General features: G+C 39.1%; 1 protein-coding gene and 1 non-coding gene across 2 annotated transcripts; one reads left to right on the top strand and one right to left on the bottom strand.

Annotated features, from left to right (window-relative positions):
• Nucleotides 1-9,321: 9,321 nt before the first annotated feature.
• LOC110302491 (olfactory receptor 7E24-like) lies at nucleotides 9,322-10,209 on the bottom strand. The gene has a single exon (XM_021173284.2). The coding sequence runs from the start codon at nucleotides 10,207-10,209 to the stop codon at nucleotides 9,322-9,324; it is 888 nt and encodes a 295-aa protein (XP_021028943.2).
• Nucleotides 10,210-17,232: 7,023 nt separating this feature from the next.
• On the top strand, nucleotides 17,233-17,341 carry LOC115032111 (U6 spliceosomal RNA). Its single transcript, XR_003837738.1, has one exon. It is a non-coding gene; the product is annotated as a U6 spliceosomal RNA (small nuclear RNA).
• The last annotated feature ends 3,165 nt before the right edge of the window (nucleotides 17,342-20,506 follow it).

Genomic DNA, 20,506 nt, shown 5'->3' with positions numbered 1-20,506 from the left:
TCACACATATATACATATATATGTATATATAATGCATGCATATATGCATACATATATTCATACAAACATATGCATATGCATACATATACATATATAAAGAGAGAGAGGGGAGAGAGAGAGGGAGGGAGGAAGGAAGAGAGAGAGAGAGAGAGAGAGAGAGAGAGAGAGAGAGAGAGAGAGAGAGAGAGAGAGAGAGAGAGAGAGAGATACAGTTTGTTGATGGAGAGACACTCGAAGCACATACTTGCCTATATATATTTGTTGGCTGGACAGGAGTTCCAAGTAGCTGGCTCCCTCAACAATTTTATTTCTTCCCTTAGTCTTGTTTATATTTTCTAGGACAAAGCTTTCTGCATAAGAAGAAACATTACCAGTGATGGCCGACTAGGCCATCTTTCGATACATATGCAGCTAGAGACAAGAGCTCCGGGGTACTGGTTAGTTCATCATGTTGTTCCAACTATAGGGTTGCAGATCCCTTTAGCTCCTTGGGTACTTTCTCTAGCTTCTCCATTGGGAGCCCTGTGATACATCCAATAGCTGACTGTGAGCATCCACTCCTGTGTTTGCTAGGCCCCTGCATAGTCTCACAAGAGAGGCCCATTGGACTTGCAAACTTTATATGCCCCAATATAGGGGAATGCCAGGGCCAAAAGAATGGGAATGGGAGGGTAGGGAAGTGGGGGGCGGTATGGGGGACTTTTGGGATAGCATTGGAAATGTAATTGAGGAAAATACGTAATAAAAAAAAAACAGTGGGAAAAAAAAAAGAAGAAACATTACACCATAGCCATAAAACAATTATAATAAAAACAGGTAAAATCTTTACAGCATGATAATTGATTACATGGTTGAAGTCGAAACTTGCAGTTTCTTTGGAAAGTCAATTGTGCCAGGTGGTGTTTTGCTGGGGTAGACATGTGAAGGTGTGTTTTCCTGAAACACATAGATGAAAGGAAATTTTGCTAAAGCAAGCATGTGAAAGGACATGTGATGAAGGATTCTTCTCTAACAACACACATGTATTGTTTCACCTTATATTACATTGCTAAGCTGTTTGTGTGACTCTATAGAAAGAAATGCACCAAAAACTTGTGGTGGTGTTCTGGCAACTTCTTGCTGCTTCTACAGACTGGGCTCTATTGACAGAGAAATGTAACTGATTCAGACTCATGTGGAGTCTTATGAAGATAGACGCACATTGTGAGGCAAGACCCATGGAGGGCACATGATATTTGGAGGGAGTATAAACAGGATTCAACAGTGACAGTGGTCTCATTTTGCTTGTTAGTCTCACTTCTTCATCTTTGCTGATCTTCACTTCACTGAGTTAGGCATGTCAAAGAACTTCTCCTGGCATCCCTGATGGTCTTGGGCACTCTTGCTGACTCATCTTATTTTGGGGGAGGCCTGCCTGTTTCTGCTAGGTCATGCCACCAGTGATGACTTCTTTGCTGTCCGAACACTACTGGACTGTTGATACATTAAGGCCGAGTTTGCAGGTGGATTGAGCTGCTGCTACAGATTCCAGTGAATTGCTGATTTTCTGACAATATAGATTGGATTTGCTCCAAAGAAAAATTTCTAAACATATCCACTTCCCCCATATCCTAATAACCTTTCTTTTTTATTACCTCTGGTGGGTGATGGGATAGAAGGCAGGCTAAAAATTTTAAATACTGTTATTAAAAGTAGATTTTACCTAGTTGGTCATCAATGGGAGGAGAGTTCCTTGGTCCTGTGAAGGCTCTATGCTCCAGTGTAGGGGAATGCCAGGGCCAGGAAGTGGGAGTGGGTGGGTTGGTGAGCATGTGGAGGTGGGAGGGGATGAGGGGAGGAGGACTTTGGAGGTTGACCAGGAAGGGGAATAACATTTGAAATGTAAATAAAGAAAATATCTAATAAAATAAAAAATTTAAAAAGTAGATTTTTCAAAACTGTTATTAAAAATAAGGTTCCAAGGAACTATAGGCAATGAGAGTTCTTCTATGCCATGCCAGATAAATGATGTATACAACATGGTATGGCATATCAGCAGACAAGAAGCAACACTGGGATGCGACTGGATCCTTGCCTCTTCAGAGAATACTCATCACTGCCATGTAAAAAACAGTGGAGCATCTCCAGAAAGCTCACTTGCTTCCATAGCCTTCCCTGTATGACTCCTGCCAGTGGAAAATATAGTCTTGTCTTCTTGCTTTCAAAATTATTTATGTATCTATATTAATTTTAGAATTTATTTTAATTAAAATTATTATTATATTTTATACATTTGGAATTTTAACTGCATATATGTTTGTATTCCACATGTATGCCTGGCACCATATAGGTAAGAAGAAGGCATTGAATCCCCTGTAACAGGAGTTTTAAAGAGTTGTAAGCTATTATGTGGGTGTTGGGAATCAAACCCAGCTCTTCTGGAAGAGAAACCAGTGCTTTTTAACCACTGGGGCATCTCTCCAACTCCTTAACTCTATTAATTTTTATAAATTTCGAGTGACCATGGCTGGATTTACCTTCATTTTGTAGTACAACCTGAAGAAAACTGACTTTCTTTGGTTAGTAAATCTTTTTTATGATTATCTTATTTGTTTATATTTTAAATGTTGTCTGCATTCCCAGTTTGCACTCCACAAATTCCCCATCCAATCCCCCCATTCCCTTTTCCCCTAAGAAAAGGGTACTCCCCCTGACTCCTGCCTCACCCCTGAAACATCCAACTTCACTGGGACAACAAGCCTCCACAGGGCCAAGCTCTCCCCTCCCATTGCTGCCAGCTAAGGCAATCCTCTACTACATATGAGGTGAGAGCCAACCCCCCCTCCCCCAACTTTGGTTGGTGGTTTAGTCCCTGGAAACTCTTGGGGGATTTAGTTAGTTGATACTGTTGGTCTTCCTATAGGGTTGCAATCACCTTCAGCTCCTTCAATACTTCCCCTAACTCTTCTATTGTCATCCCCGGGCTCAGTCCAATGTTTGGTTGTGAGTATCTCCATCTGTTTTAGGTGCTGGCAAAGCCTCTCAGAGGACAGTGGTACTAGGCTCAAGTCTGCTAAATATTTCTTGGCATCAGAAATAGTGTCCTGGTTTGGTGTCCACAGATGGAATGAATCCCAAGGTGGTGCGGTTTCTGGATTGCCTCTCTCTCCTTCAGTCTCTGTTCTGTGTTTTGTCCCTGTATTTTCTTTAGACAGGAACAATTCTGGGTTAAAAATATTGAGTGGGTGGGTGGCCCAATCCCTCAACTGGAGGTCATGCCTATCTACTAGAGGTGACTTCTTCAGGTTCTATCTCCCTGCTGTTGGGTATTCCCTATTGGGTCCTGGGAGCCTTTCATATCCCTGATGTCTGGGAGTTCCTAGTAGCTCCACTCCCATTCACCATGCCCCACTGCTACATAATTCTGTTCATTATCCTGGCCCTCTGGACTTCTCTCTAGTCTCTTCCACTACCTGATACTTCTCCCCACCCATTTTCCCATCCCCTGCCCCTCCCCCGCCCAGGTCCCTTCCTCACTTTACCTCCTGTGATTATTTTGTTCCCCCTTCTAAGTGGGATTGAAGCATCCACATTTTGTCCTTCTTTCTTGTAAAGCTTCATATTGCCTGTGAGTTGTACCATGGGTATTCTGAGCTTCTGGCCTAGTATCCACTCATCAGTGAGTATATACCATGTGTGTCTTTTTGGGTTTGGGTTACCACTCTCAGGATGATATTTTCTAGTTCCATCTCTTTGCCTGCAAAATTTGTGAAGTCATTGTTTTTAATTGCTGAGCAGTATTCCATTATGTAAATGTACCATATTTTCTGTATCCATTCATCCACTGAGGGACATTTGGGTTGTTTCTAGCTTCTAGCTATCATTTTTTTTATTGGATATTTTCTTTATTTACATTTCAAATGTTATCCCCTTTCCTGGTTTCCCCTCTGAAAAACATCCTCCCTCTCCCCTCTACCCCTGCTCACCAACCCACACACTCCCTCGTCCTGGCCCTGGCATTTCCCTACACTGGGGCATAGAACCTTCACAGGACCAAGAGCCTCTCCTCCCATTGATGACTGACTAGGCCATCCTCTGCTACATATGCAGCTGGAGCCATGAGTTCCACCATGGGTACTCTTTGCTTGGTGGTCTAGTCCCTGGGAGCTCTAGGGTTACTGGTTAGTTCATATTGTTGTTCCTCCTATGGGGTTGCAAACCCATTAAGCTCCTTAGGTCCTTTTTCTAGATCCTTCATTAGGGACCCTATGGTCAGTCCAATGGATCCACTTCTGTATTTGTCAGGCACTGGTAGAGCCTCACAGGAGAGAGCTATATAAGGCTCCTGTCAGTAAGCACTTGTTGGCATCTACAACAGTGTCTGGGTTTGGTGATTGTATATGGGATGGATCCCCAGGTGGGTCAGTCTCTGTATAGTCATTTCTTCAATCTCTGCTCCACACTCTATCTCTGTAACTCCTTCCATGGTTGTTTTGTTCCTCCTTCTAAGAAGGTTTGAAGTATCCACACTTTGGTCTTCCTTCTTGAGTTTCATGTGGTTTGTGAATTGTATCTTGGGTATTCCGAGCTTCTGGACTAATATCCAGTATATTATTATCAGTGAGTGCATACCATGTGCGTTCTTTTGTGATTGGGTTACCCCACTCAGGATGATATCCTCCAGATTCATCCATTTGCCTAAGAATTTCATAAATTCATTGTTTTTAATAGCTGAGTAGTACTCCATTGTGTAAATGTACCAGATTTTCTGTGTCCATTCCTTTGTTGAGGGACATCTGGGCTCTTTTCAGCTTCTTACTATTATAAATAAGGCTGCTATGAACATAGTGGAGCAGTGTCCTTGTTACATATTGGAGCATCTTTTGGATATATGCCTAGTAGTGGTATAGCTGGTCATCAGGTGGAACTATTTTCAATTTTCTGAGGAACTACTAGATGATTTCCAAAGTGGTTGTACTAGCTTGTAATTCCACCAACAATGGAGGAGTGTTGCTTTTTCTCCACATCCTTGCCAGCAAGTGTTTTTGATCTTAGCCCTTATGATTGGTGTAAGGTGGAATATCAGGATCATTTTGATTTGCATTTCCCTGATGTTGAACATTTCTTTAGTTGCTTTTGGGCCATTTCAGATTACTCAGTTGAGAATTCTTTGTTTAGCTCTGTACCCTGTAGTTGATTTTTGCTCTACCCACCTTCGGCTCCAGGAAGTGACTGCACTATCAGCTCCCTACCTGACTTCCCTTGAAACCTCGAATAAGAGACACAGACACACAGTTGTTCAATTTCAACTTGCCCTCTTCAAAAAATCGCTGGGTGCTACTATCTCCCTCCTGGAAAAGTTTGCCCTTACCAATTTGTTATCTCCATCTTTCCCACTTACCCCAATATTCAGTGGCTAATCCCATACAGCCCTTGCCACATCCCTGACCACCCACTTGTTGTAGTGGTCATAGGCCCCAGCTCCTCCCAAGACTTCACATGGTGGCCTGGTTCTCCTCTCTCCAAAGCACGGGAAACTCCCTACCCCTCCCTGCATCTCCCTGTCTGCTTCCAGGGACCCAGAAGTCCCTCCTGTACCTTCCACCCAGCAACTGGCACAAGGCTTTCTTTACTGACAGATCAAGAGCCAATTGGTGAATTGGACCTTAGCATTAGAACCTTTCCTTATAGGACCCCATTTTTTAATTTGGTCACTTGGATTTCTGGAGTCTAACTTCTTGAGTCCTTTATGTATTTTGGATACTAGCTCTCTTTCAGATGGAGGGTTGGTAAAGATCTTTTCCCAGTGGTAGGTTGCCATTTTGTCCTATTGAAAATGTCCTTTACCTTACAGAAGATTTTCAGTTTCATGAGGTCCAATTTGTCCCAGTTGATCTTAGAGCCTGAACAACTGGTATTCTGTTCAGGAAAATTTCCCATGTGCTGATAAGTTCAAGGCTGTTTCTCTCTCTTGCTACTAATAGATTTAATTTTATGTGGAGGTCCTTGATTGACTTGAACTTAAGCTTTGTACAAGGAGATAAAAATGGATCAGTTTGCATTCTTCTACATTCAGATCACCAGTAAGACCAGTACTATCTGTGGAAGATGCTTTCTTTTTTCACTATATGGTTTTGGATTCTTCATCAAAGATCAAGTGACCATGCCTATATAGGTTTATTTCTGGGTCATCAGTTCTATTCCATTGATCTACCTGCCTGTCTCTGTACCAACACTATGAGGTTTTTGTCACTATTGTTCTATAGTAGAGCTTGAGGTCATGGATGGTGATTCCTCCCAGAAGTTCTGTTATTGTTGAGAATTATTTTTTGCTATCCTGGGTTTTTTCTTATTCCGTATGAAGCTGAGAATTGCTCTTTTTATCTCTGTAAATAATTGAGTTGAAATTTAGATGGGGATTTCATTGAATATGTAATTTTTGGTAAGATGGCCATTTTTCTATGTTAATCCTACCAATGCATGATGAACATAGAAGATCTTTCCATCTTCTGACATGGATTCAGTTTGTGAGAATTTTATTGAGTACTTTTGCATTGATATTCATTAGGGAAACTGGTCTGAAGTCCCATTTCTTCATTGGGTCTTTGTGTGGTTTATGTATAAGCATAATTGTGGCTTCATAGAATGAATTGGGTAGTGCTGCTTCTGTTTCTATTTTGTGGGATAGTTTGAAAAATATTGGTATTAGGTCTTTGAAGATCTGATAGAATTCTGGTCCTGAGCTTATTTGATTGGGAAAGTTTTAATGGCTACTTTTATTTCTTTAGGATTTATGGGACTGTTTAGATGGTTAATCTGATCCTGATTTAACTTTGGTACCTGGTATCTGTCTAGAAAATTGTCCATTTCTTTTATGTTCATGAGCATCTTTCTTTAGGTTAGGGAAGTTTTCTTCCATAATTTTATTAAAGATATTTACTGGCTCTTTAAGTTGGAAACTTCACTCTCTTCTATACCTATTATCCTTAGGTTTGGTCTTCTCATTGTACCCTGGATTTCCTGGATTTTTTGGGATTAGGAGCTTTTTACATTTTGCATTTTCTTTGAGTGTTGTGTCAATGTTTTCTATGGTATCTTCTGCACCTGAGATTCTCTCTTCCATCTCTCTTATTCTGTTGGTGATTCTCGCATCTATGACTCCTAATCTCTTCCCTAGGTTTTTTATCTCCAGGGTTATCTCCCTTTGTGATTTCTTTATTGTTTTTATTTCCATTTTTTTTTTTGTATCCTGGATGGTTTTGTTCAATTCCTTCATCTGTTTGGTTGTGCTTTCCTGTAATTCTTTAAGGGATTTTTGTGTTTCCTCTTTAAGGGCTTCTACCTTTTTACCTGTGTTCTCCTGCATTTCTTTAAGGGATTTATTTATGTCCTTCTTAAAAGTCTTCTCTTATCATTATGAGAAGTGATTTTAAATCTGAATCTTGCTTTTCTGGTGTAATGGGGTATCCAGGACTTGCTATGGTGGGAGTACTGGGTTCTCATGATGCCACATAGCCTTGGTTTCTGTTGCTTATATTCTTGAACTTGCCTCTCGTCATCTGGCTATCTATAGTGCCACTTGCCCTTGCTATCTCTAACTGGAGCATGTCCTTCCTGTCATCCTGGTTGTTTCAGAACTCCTCAGAGTCTAGCTGTCTGTGATCCTGTGATTCTAGGATCCTGTGATCCTGAGATCCTGGGCGTTTCAGAGCTCCTTGGAGTCAAGCTAACTCTGGGATCCTGAACTCCTAGTGTGACTATGCCCCTGAGATCCTGTTGTGTCAGAGCTCCTGGAAGCCAAGCTTTCTCTGGTTGTTGCAGGGGTGGGTGGGGAGTCAGAGCCCTGGTTTTGCTCTGGGCACTGGTGCAAGCTGAAAGGAACCTGTGTCTCTGGCTGGGTGGGGGGTTGTGTTTCCCTGGTTTCTGTGGGGTTCACAGTTTTTGTGGATGATGTGAAAGATGTTGTAGCCTTACATGTGATCTTCAGTGTGTCAGAGCTCCTAGGTGTGACAGATCTCCTGGTCTTGGAGCATTCTCTGTGATTCTGTAATCTTGTTATCCTGTGATCCTCTGAACCTGTGCATTTCAGAGTTCCTGGGAGTTGGGGTCCCTCTGGAGATTGTAAGAGTGGGTACAGAGCCAGAATCCCATGTTTGCTCCAAGTGTAGGTTGAGACTGGAAGGAACCCATGCTGCTGGCTGGGTGGAGGTTTCTGCATCCCTGGATTCTGGGGGAACCAGTTACTCTTGGTGTTGGGGCAGATGGTGTGCTTTTTCCTCTGAACCTGTGCATTTCAGAGCACCTGGAACTCGGGGTCCCTCTGGAGATTGTAAGAGTGGGTACAGAGCCAGCACCCCATGTTTGCTCCGAGTGTAGGTTGAGAGTGGAAGGAACCCATGCCACTGGATGGGTGGGGGTTTCTGCATTCCTGGATTCTGGGAGAACCAGTTACTCTTGGTGTTGGGGCAGATGGTGTGGCCTCTCCTGTGATCCTGGGTATTTCAGGGCTCCTGGGATTTTGGCTCCCTCTGTGTGTCGTAGGAATGGGTACAGAGCTAGTGCCCCAAGTTTGCTCCAGGTGTAGGTTCAAACTGTGGTTCTGGGAATGTTAGAGCACCTGAGAGTCGAACTTCCTCTCTGTACTTATTTATTATTTATTTATTTGTTTGTTTGTTTTTTAATTCTTATTTTATTATATGTGTTTATTATATATGTGTCTGTATACCATTTATGTGCTTGGTTCTGAAGAAGCCAGAGATGTTATAGATTTCTCTGGTTTGGGATTTTGCTCCCCACTCTAGCCATAAACAACTGATATACGAATGTGTCACATACACAAGAGAAGGTGTTGCAGTGTTCTAAGTCCAATGACTGAAGTCAGTCTCTATCCTGGTCCTGCTGCTACGCAGGGCTCATTTGGAGAGAGTGGCAATATTGAGGCCCCAGCAGCGGGGGATGGAGGGGCAACTTTTAGTTTTCTTGAGGAAGGTCCATATGACTTCAATAGTAACAGGAGTTGTTTACATTCCCATAGAGATATATAAATGTTCTCTTTTTTCTGTATCTTTATTATAGTTCATTTTTATTTGTTTCTTTAATCACTGACAATGTGGTTAAGATGAAATGGAGTATTGATTTATCTAATGGATGGTGAACTCGAATGTTATCTATTAATTCATTGGTAGGTATTCTCATTCAATTTAATTAAAGACAAACTAAAGGAATATGCATTAAGGTATTAGTGTAGTAGAATGAAAGCCACAACACCAGAGATTATATTTTTATGGATAGATAGTTCGGTTAAGAACTCAAACTTCAAAAATGATGGAAAGCTTTATGGAATTATATGGCTCTTCTCTGCAGCTTCCGTAGGGCAATTTTAATGTCCCTGTTCCTCAGGCTGTAGATGAAGGGATTAAGCATAGGTATGACCACTGTGTACATTAGTGAAGCAACTGCACAGTTTTCAGGAGAATTTGATGAGGTTGAACCAATGTATACTGCAGTAGCTGTTCCATAAAATAAGCAAACAACTGACAGGTGAGACCCACAGGTAGAAAAGGCTTTATACTTTCCATCTTTTGATGGAATTCTCAGGATGGAAGAAATAATTTTATAGTATGAGAAAATAATTCCTGTGGTTGAAAATAAACCAAAAAAGACACCAATAAAATGTATAACTACGTTTTTGGTGAACATTTCAGAACAGTTAAGATTAAGAAGTTGGGAAGGATCACAATAAAAGTTAGAGATTTCCATGCCACTGAAGTATGTAAATTGTAGCACAATCAAATTGTGCACCTGAGAGTCCACAAGACTGGCCAAAACAGATGCTAAAAGTAAGAATGCACAGAGGTTAGGATTCATAATGATTTTGTAATGCAGGGGGTGACAGATGGCTACAAACCTATCATAGGCCATTACAGTCAGAAGCATACTATCCATACATGCAAAAAGTATAAACATGGACATCTGTGTTAGGCAGCTCACATAGGAGATGACTCTGCTTTGAGTTCTAATATCCCAAATCATCCTTGGAACTGTAGTGGAGATCAAACAAATGTCAGACCAGGAAAGATTAGAGAGAAAGAAATACATGGGGGTATGGAGGTGGAAGTCAGAGCACACGGCCAGAATGATGAGCAGGTTTCCAATCACTGTGACCATGTAGAAGGATAAAAACAGCAGAAATAGGAAAGGCTGTAGTTCTGCATTCTCTGAGAGGCTCATGAGATGGAACTGTGAGACAACTGGTAGATTTTGTGCTTCTGTATTATTTGGACACCTTTGGAGAAAACAAAATTTATTGGAAAATTTATTGGAGGATATAATTACACTATGATCTCAGAAATAAAAAATAATTTAAAAAGAAGAAAAAACATTTATTTTGAAGTCCAACTTATTACAAGTAAAATGTTCTCATTTGTGGTCCATAATTTTCAGTGTCATGACAATGTCAAATCATGTACAATTCTACATATGGGTTTCCATGTTATAGTCTTCATTTATACAAATATATTAGTGAGGAAGTAAACTTAATAGCTTGTTAAAACCAAGAACATGGGCTGGAGAGATGGCTCAGTGGTTAAGAGTGCCAACTGCTCTTCTGAACGTGGTGAGTTCAAATCCCACTAACTACATGGTGGCTCACAACCATCCATAATGAGATTTGATGCCCTCTTCTGGGGTGTCTGAAGACAGCTACAGTGTACTTACACATAATAAATAAATAAATCTTAAAAAAAAAAACCCAAGAACATGACGAATTAGAAGTTTAGGATTATGATAAAATAAAATTCCTTTTTGATGACACAGAGAAGGAAATATATCTTTTCACTTTAAAAAATCATTACTACTGCAGCAAAAAAAACAATAAACAGCAAAAAAAACCCCCAATAAACAGCACATTTTTCTTTAGACATAGGTAGCTACTATATGAAAACATAAATTCTCTAAACTGTATTGCTTTGTATAGTAATTTACTGTGGTCCTTTTAGATAGTGAACACAATTGTTACAAGGGAATACTTCAAAATACTGTTCTTTATTAAGTAGGAAAACCTTCTGGGGGAATCACAATCCCTGTCCTCAAGCTGTATTACAAAGCAATATTGATAAAGACTACATGGTATTTGAGTGGAATAGGAGAGAAACCCAGAGAACAGGAGAATGAATGGAAATATGCAGCTTCTTGGAGTGGGAGGCAGGGAGACCCTCTAAGAATTCCCAGATACCTGTGAGGTAAGAGAATCTCAGGACTTAATGGGGATGACTTTGGTTACCCAAGAATTTGGAGAGGGAACTTGAAGAGTCTACTTCCAGTAGCTAGGGTCTCAAGTGGAGGTATGAAGCTACCAAGCACAGTCAAAATTTATGACCCAGAATTTTCCTGTCTAAAAGAATTGCAGGGATGAAAAACAGAGAAGAGGTTGAAGGAAAGGCTGTCGATTGACCAGCCCAACTTGGGATACATCCCAGGGGTGGTGGTGGCATGAAGGCCTGACACTATTACTATGACATGCTTATAGATGGGAGCCTGGCTTGGCTGTCCTCTGAGAGACCCTACCAATAGCCGACTGAGACAGAGGGAGATAATTACACCCAACGACTAGACTGAAGTCAAGAACACTGATGTTTGAATTAGGGGAAGGATTGAAGAAGCTGAAGGGGAGAGTGACCCCATAGGAAGACCAGAAGCCTCAGCTAACCCAGGCCCTAGGGAGCTCTCAGAGATGAGCCACCAACCAGGAGCATGCATGGGAAGGTCTGAGGCTCCTGGCACATTAACAGAGATTTGCCTGGTCTGGATTAAATGGAAGAAGATGCCCTTAATCCTCTAGAAAATCGAGGCCAGGGAAGGGGGAGGCCTGGTTGGAGGGATCACACTCTTGGAGGCAAGGGGAGGAGGACTGAGATCAAGAACTATGGGAAGGAAGACTGAGTGGGAGGAGAAACAACTGGAATATAAATAAATAAAATAGTTAATTTAAATGAATTTACTTTAAATTTAACCTACATGTAAGAAAAAAAGAAATGAATAGCTTATAGATTCATCAAATCACCAAAATTAAGCCCAGAAGAATTAACCAAACTAAACATATTCATCATAAATTAGGAAGTTGAAATAGTAATAAAAAGATTTCTAGCTAAAACTGTCCAGGGCTAGATGGATTGACAATTTCTAGCCGATGTTTAAAGGAGAGAGCCTAATCTTCTTAAATTATATTTAAAATATAGAAAGAAGAAACACTTCTGAACTTTTTCTATGAATCCAGCACCATCACAAAAGCAACATAAGGTAAAGGCATACAAAAAAAAAAAAAAAAAAAAAAAAAAAAAGAAAGAAAGGAAGGAAGGAAGGAAGGAAGGAAGGAAGGAAGAAAACTAAAGAGCAAAAGAGCAATAATCCTGGTGAATATAGATTTTTAAAATGCTCAATAAATTACTTTAAAACAGAAAATCAACACACATGAAAATAGCTTATTCACCATGATCCAGTTGGCTTTATCCAAAGGATGCAGGAATCTTCAACACACATGTTCAACAAATCATATAAATAGATTTAAAAAAAATTATACTATCATCTCAATAGATGCAGAAAAATGCTGTGATAAAATCCAACCTTTATTATGCTTTCATTATAAAGACCCTAGAGAATGTAGGACGAGAGGAAACATTCCTCAACCTAATGGAAACTATATATGACACATGGTCAACATCATCCTAAATATATAAAAACATGAAGCAATCCCATTGATGTCAGGAATGAGAAAGGACTTGCAACTATCCCCACTGCTCTGTATTGTGCTTGAAATGATAGCTGAAGAAAAAGAACACTAAATAGATACTAGGAAAATAAATCAAACTACTCCTATTTTCACATAATATGACATTACATATTAGAAATCTCAAAACCTCTAACATAAAGCATCTAGAAACAAACAAATTTAGCAGTGTGGTAGACAATAGACTCAACTTTCAATAATCAATAGCTATTCTATACAGCAACAACAAATACACAGAGAAAAAGATGCCAGCCCCTTCACAAAAATATCAAAGAGAATAAACTAAGTAGGAAGAATCTAACCAAGGAAGACATGAAACTCTACAATGAAATCTTCTGAAAGTAGGGAAAGACACTAGGAAGTGGGAATATAGCTCATGCTCTTGAATTGGTTGAATTAATATTATGAAAATTTTTGTTTTACCAAAAGGTATTTATGGATCCCATCCAATCCCAATCAAAATCTCCATCTGTTCTTTTGCAGAGATAGAAAAAATCTATCCTAAAATTAAAATTATACCTTAAAAATCCCAAGCTAGCCAAAACAAAAACAAAAACAAAAATGAACCACAAAGCAAAAAACTGAGAGGAAAAATAAACAGTGCTAGAGGGATTATAATTACAGATCTTAAGATATACTACAGATCTACTGTACTAAAAACAGTATGGTACTGGCTTAAAAACAGACATGAAGTACAATGTAACAAAATCAAGGACACAAACATAAGCATATATAACTTTAGCCACATAATGTTTGAAAAGGGCCCTAAAGTTATATGCTGGAGATAAAGCAACTTTAACAAATGGTGCTAGGAAAACTGGATGTCTACATGCAGAAGAATGTAGATGAAGATAGATCTGTATCTATCACCTTCCACACCAACTATCTCGAAAAGGATGGAAGACCTAAATGGGAAAAAATGAAGTTGAATAGGCAGTGCCCTACATGATGTAGGAATAGGAAAGAACTTCTTGACTAGGACTCCATTTGACAAAGAACTAATGTGAACAATTGACAAATAGTACTTCTTGAAACCAAAAAGCTACACAGCTAAAGAAATAATCAACCATGTGAAAAGGAATCTCACAGAATGGGAATGAGTATTTGCCAGATACACATCTGACTGAAGATTATTATCCACAATGGTATACCCCTACAAATATACTGACCCAAAACCAAATAATCAAAATCACAAATGATTTTCTTAGAAAATGGTCCCAGAAGAAGAAAAGTAGCCCCCAAATGGCTAAAAATTTCTTAACATGTTCTTTCACCTTAGCAATTAGAGAAATTCAAATCAAAACAACTTTTGAGGTTTTATTTTACCCCAGTCAGAGAGGTAAAGATCAACAGAATAACTGCTGGAGGGAATGCACTGAAAAAAGACCATTCATTCGTTGTTGGTAGGATTGCAAACTGTTGCAGCCTGTTTGGAATTTAGTGTGGAGAGTTCTCAAAAAGCTAAGCATAAACCTACCATATGACCCACCTCTTTGCATATGCCATATTTATTGGGCATTCTACTTCACAGATATTTGTTCATTGCTAATCTGTTTACAATAGCTATGAATAAAATAAAGCCTAAATGTCCAACAACTGACAATTAGATACTAAAAATGTGCCTTTGGAGTAAGCCTACTACAATAGTAAACCTACTATTACTCTGCTCAATATATATAGTCTTAAACCAATTTCTGATGAGTTATCATTATTTTTTTTATGATTAAGGCATCACTCAATCCTCATTAGAGAAATTTCTATTTGTGGTGGATGATGATCATCACAGAGACCAAGATCAGGGAATATGAATCTGCAGTATGTTCAACCCTAAATGAAACACATATATGGTATCACCTCATTCACATGCTCATGGATCATTGTGGAAGTGGGAGTGTCAAAAGTATATAAGGTTTAGAGGAAGTGGATGATATATATATACATATTCTTCTGGACATAGTGCAATAGTTGCACATATAACCTCTCAGCAGTTCAGCAGTTGTGACATCAGGTATCAGTCTGTGTAATACTAATTCATACCAAATCATAGCATAGAGAAAATGGACAGGAAGTTTAATCCTTAACTAAGGAGCTATTGACTATTAGCTATTCTTAGCTATTGGAATACTGAGGGCCAATTTTCTCTAAGAATATAGTCCATAATAAATGTATCATACAGCCGGGCGTGGTGGCGCACGCCTTTAATCCCAGCACTCGGGAGGCAGAGGCAGGCGGATTTCTGAGTTAGAGGCCAGCCTGGTCTACAGAGTGAGTTCCAGGACAGCCAGGACTACACAGAGAAACCCTGTCTCAAAAAAAAAATGTATCATACTCAAGTGGAAGAATCCTAGAATACTTTGGAAGCACAAATTTACCTTGATTGGGGAAAATGGATACAATTTGGATAAGAGATAAAGAAGAATGGATCTTTGAAGAATCGGGGAGGGGGGGAACTATGATCAAAACAATTTTACAAAGTTCTCAGAGAACTAACAAAAAATTTCTGCCTGTATGTATGCCTTCACAGATGACCATTGAGTATTGGGTAATCAAATGGCATGTTCTTCTCTGAGGAAGATTATTTCTCCCACTTCTGGTATTCCTTAGTTGTTTGTAGTTCTTTGTGCAGGGCTGCTGAAACCTCCTATACTTAGGTATTTAGGAATATATGACTAGAAGTAGTGCAAAAGTAGGCATGAAATTGAAAATGGGCAAAGGCTTATAGGGAATAATAAGAAGGGAGAAATGATGTGAATATAATTTAAAAAGGATAAAAATATTAATTAAAAGTTTTTTGACCTCCTTGCCTTTCTGATCAAAATCCTTTTTTATAGTTAATAACGTGATTTTTGAAGCAGCTCTAAACTTATGTTTAGTTCCCAGTAACCCCATGCCATATCTACTATGTAGACTACTTTGGGTCATTGTTTCTCACTATGATTCAGTTGGGAAAATGTAAGTGGAAAAAGTACAGGAAATGATGTAAAACACTTCGGCATATTTTTCTTATTTTAAATTACCATTAAATATATTAATTTTATCTGTGAGCATTTTGCCTGCAAGCATGTACCTAAACCTGGAGATAGAGATTTTTTCTGAACTATCATGTGGATGTTGGGAACCAAAACACGTTTCTTTACAAAAGTAAAATCTGCCCTTAACTGCTGAGCCATATCTCTAGTACCTTCATTCACTTTTAAAATCGGCATAGTAAATCATCTTCCTAAAATGATTTATCATTTTAATCTTTTTATGTTTTAAAATTAAAAATATATTTTGGCTATATTATTTCTCTTCCCCTAACTCCCCCAGATTCCTGCCTACCCATTCCACTTTATATTGCTATCTTTGGGAAAAAACTAAGCAAACAAATAAGCAAAAGCATCATAATGAAAGATAAAAACTAAAACTAAACCTAACTGAACCAAAACAAGAATTATAAAGTTATTTTTGCATCGACCAATTATTCTGGAGCACATGGGTGTGACTGATATATTCAGTGTTACTTTTCTCATTTAAGGTTTCCATTGCTGTGAATAGACATCATGGCCAAAACAACTCTTATAGAGGACAACATTTAATTGGTACTGCTTACAAGTTCTGAAGTTCAGTCCATTGTCATGGCAGGAAGCATCACATCATTCAGGAAGAGGTGAGGCTGGAGAAGCTGAAAATTCTACATGTAATTCCAAAGGCAGACAGCAGAAAACTAGCTTCCAGGCAGCTAGGAGAAGGTCTCAAAGCCTGCTCCAAAGTGACACATTTTCTGGAGGCCACACCTACTCCAACAAAGCCACACCTCGTAATAATGCCACTCCTTGAGCCAAACATATTCAAGTCAACACATTACTTCATTAAACGTTTTTTCTCTCCCAGAAGCTATCAATTACAGATAGCTTCTTTTTCCAAAATGAGACTGTGTGCCCACTTTCCCATTCTCTGTGCAGGGGGTTCATCTGGTTTAAACTTGTTCAAGGTTTTGTGTGTGCAGAACTTTTAGAAGAACACAATTTTGACTTTAAGTTACAGAGACTATTGCTGATCACTATCATTGATCCATGTATTTAACTGAATATTTTTAAAATGTATAGATGACTGTGAATTCTTTATAATCTATTTAACTGGAACCCAGTATGGGAAGTTCTTGGTGTTCCTTCTTTAATGTCAGAGAAGCAAACTTTATTAAGATAATTTTTGACATTTAAGAAATACAGATTAATATCAACTCTTTACTGCTATGAGTAATATTTACTGCTTCCAAATAGAGCAGGATGATTATTTAATATTGAGCCTTTCAGAAATACAATTTTGTAGACTTGGAATCACCCCTACAAAATTTAGTTGTTGTAATCAATGAGTTGATCTACTCACTTGCTTTACAACAAACAAATACCTTCGGAATTTTGGGCTATAACTTCCTGTTAAATTTCCTAAATACATTTAAATAGTTTATTTTTAAAATAATTTTCATAGTGTAGTCACTTTGGAAACACATATGCTAAAATTTAAATGATACAGAGAAGATTAGCATTGCCTCTGTGTAATGATGACACACAAATTCATCAAGTCTTGTACATTTTTAGAACAGGAATTAAAAATCATTGGTCATTAATATCACTTACCGCCAGTGGACTAAATTCTCTAACAAAAAAGACACAGTCTAACAAAATGGATACAAAACCAAGATCCATCATTCTGCTGCATACAAGAAACATACCTTAGCAACACAGATAGTTAGCACCTCAGAATAAAGGACTGGAAAAAGGTTTCCCAAGCAAACAGGAACAAGAAGCAAGCTGGAGTAGTCCTTGTAATATCTAATAAAATAGACTTTCAACTAAAATTATTCAAAAGTGATCAGGAAGAACATTTCATACACATCAAAGGAAAAATCCTCCAGGATGTCTCAGTTCTGAATAATTTTGCAAGACCATCCATATTTATAAAAGAAATATTACTAGATCTTAAACCACATAGTAAACCCCTCATATTAAGATTGGGAGTCCTCAAACTCCCACTCTCATCAATGGATGGGCCATGCAGATAGAAACATAAAACTGACTGAAGTTATGAATCAAATGGACCTAAGATATCTACATTTATTATTTCACGCAAAGTGAAAAGAAGATACTTTATCCTCAGCACTTCATGGAACCTTCTTCAAAATTGACCATATACTTGGACACAAAGCAAGTCTCAGCAGATACAGGAAAATTGAAGTAAGCTCCTGAATCTTACCAGAGCACCCTGGATTAAGATGGAATTCATAATAACAGAAACAACAGAAAGCCTACAATCCCATGGAAACTGGACATCTCTCTACTCAAAGACTACTGTTTCAAGGGATAAAGAAAGAAAGAAATCAAAGACTATCCAGAATTCAATGAAAATGAATGCATATCATACCCAGTCTTATGTGACACAATGAAAGCACTGCTAAGAGGAAAGCGCATTGCCCTAATTGACTGCATAAAGATTAGTCATGTCTTTGCTTTTAATATGTGGATAGTATTCTATTGTGTAGTATACCATATTTTCTTTACCTACTATCCAGTTGGCATATAAGTTGTTCTAGTTTCTGATTATTTTGAACAAAGCTGCTTTGAACATAGTTGAACAAGTGTACTTGTCTTATAGTGGGGCATCTTTTGGGTAGAACAATTTCCACTCTGCTGAGGATACTGCCAAAATGATTTTGAAAGTGGTTGTACAAGCTTACACTTCCACCAGCAGTGGAGGAGTGTTCCTCTTGCTCCACATTCTCACCAACATCTGTGATCACTTGAGTTTTTGGTCTCAGCTATTCTGACAGGTGGAAGATGGAATCTAAGGATCTTTTGATTTGCATTTCTCTGATTACTAAGGATGTTGAATAGTTCATTAAGGGCTTCTCAGGCATTCTAGATTCCTCTGTTGAGAATTCTGTTTAGCTCTGTACAACATTTTTCCTTTTTTATTTACTTTTCTTTTTTTATTAGATATTTTTTTTACTTACATTTCAAATGTTATCCACTTTCCTGGTTTCCCCTTTAAAAAACCCCCAACTTCTCCCCCTCCCCTGCTCACCAACCCACCCACTCCCACTTCCTGATCCCGGCGTTACACTACTGTGGGGCATAGAGCCTTCTCAGGACCAAGGGCCTCTCCTATGGATGACTGACTAGGCCATCCTCAGCTGGAGCCATGAGTCCTATGTGTACTCTTTGGTTGGTTGTACCCTATCTTTCAATTGAATTATTTGTGTTTTTTTGGTGCCTAATTTCTTGAGTTTCCCAATCTGTTGGCAGTCTTTATCTTAAAGAACCTTTTCAGTTTCATGAGGTCCCATTCGTCAATTATTGATCTTAGAGGCTGAAGAATTAGTGTTCTGTTCAGGAAATTGTGTCCTGTACTGATAGATTGTACTGATAGATTTAGGGCTATTCTCTACTTTCTTTTCGATTAGATTTAATGTATTAGGTTTTGTGTTGATTCCTTTGATCTTGAGTTTTGTACAGGTTGATAAATATGGATCTATATGTATGCTTTCACATGCAGACATCCAGTAAAACAACATGAATTTTGCAGGAAAATGGATGGAACTCAGGATATCTTCTTGAGTGAGGTAATTAAGAGCCAGAAAGACATATATGTTATATATTCACTTATAAGTGGACATCAGACATACAATGTAAGATCACAATGTTACAATACATGGACTAAAAGAAATTGGGTAGTGAGATAGCCCCAATAGACAATGCATGAATCTCAATCAGAAGGGGAATCTAAATAGTCACCAGAGGTGGATAGAATCAGGGGACTGGGTAGGAGAGAGGGTGAAGAAGGGAGTGGGGCTGATGATTAGGTGTGGAGAGATAGGGCAGGGTAGTGGGCTGGGAGAGAGAATAAAATTGGGGCATCTCTTCTGAGTAGCTGAAAGCCTAGGATGAGGAAGGATGCAGGAAGTCAATGGAGGTGTCCCTAGCTGAGATTCCTACTAGAGGGAGATACAGAGATTGAAGTAGCTACCTCCTGTAGCCATTAAGGGCTTCCAGTTTATGGAGCAGGATATCAATTCACCCCCAAAACCTTCATTCCAATATTTGTCTTGCCTACAAGCAGAGATAAAGCTGGAACAGTGACTGAGGGAACAACTCTCCAAATTGAGACCCATCCATGTGAGAAAGCCAATACCTGACACTATTAGTGATATTTTCCTATAATTTAAGACAGGAACCTAGTAAAACTGTCTCCTGAGCAGTTTCATCCATCAGCAGATAGAGTTAGATGCAGATATCCACAGTTAAACAGGTGAAGCTCAGGTGTCTTGTGGATGAGTTGGAGATAGAAGTGAATAAGCTAGAGGGGTCAAGGATACTACTAGAAGACCTACAGAGTCAAATAACCTGTTGCCATGGGGGCTTGCATAGCCTGGAGCACCACTGGGGAACATGCTGGAGCTGGTCCTAGACCGCTTAGACATTCATAGCCAATGTGCAGCTTGGTCTTCATGTGGGTCCCCTTACAAGTAGAGTGAGGGCTGTTTTTGTCTCTGTTTCTGCCATTGACTCCCCTTCTCCCTACCTGGACTGGGTTGGGCTTCAGAGGATTTCCTAGTCCTGCTGTTACTAGATATCTCAGGGTGGAGTGGTACCCAAGGTATGAGTCCCTTTCTCTGGGGAGAAGGGGAGGTGGCAATGGGGGAAGGGATTTGTCAAGGTTGGAATGAGAAGAGAGGAGGAAGCCAGAGCTGTGATTAGGATCTAA

Source organism: Mus caroli, unplaced genomic scaffold (assembly GCF_978045245.1).
Source record: "Mus caroli unplaced genomic scaffold, Mus_caroli_1 scaffold_11, whole genome shotgun sequence".
Classification (NCBI taxonomy): domain Eukaryota; kingdom Metazoa; phylum Chordata; class Mammalia; order Rodentia; family Muridae; genus Mus; species Mus caroli.
The sequence above is the reverse complement of the archived record's forward strand: the minus strand, read 5'-3'. Positions and strand labels throughout refer to the sequence as shown.

What these genes read in the sequence shown, in the direction of transcription:
- LOC110302491 (XM_021173284.2), bottom strand. Translation starts at nt 10,209, where the DNA reads ATGAGCCTCTCAGAGAATGCAGAACTACAGCCTTTCCTATTTCTGCTG.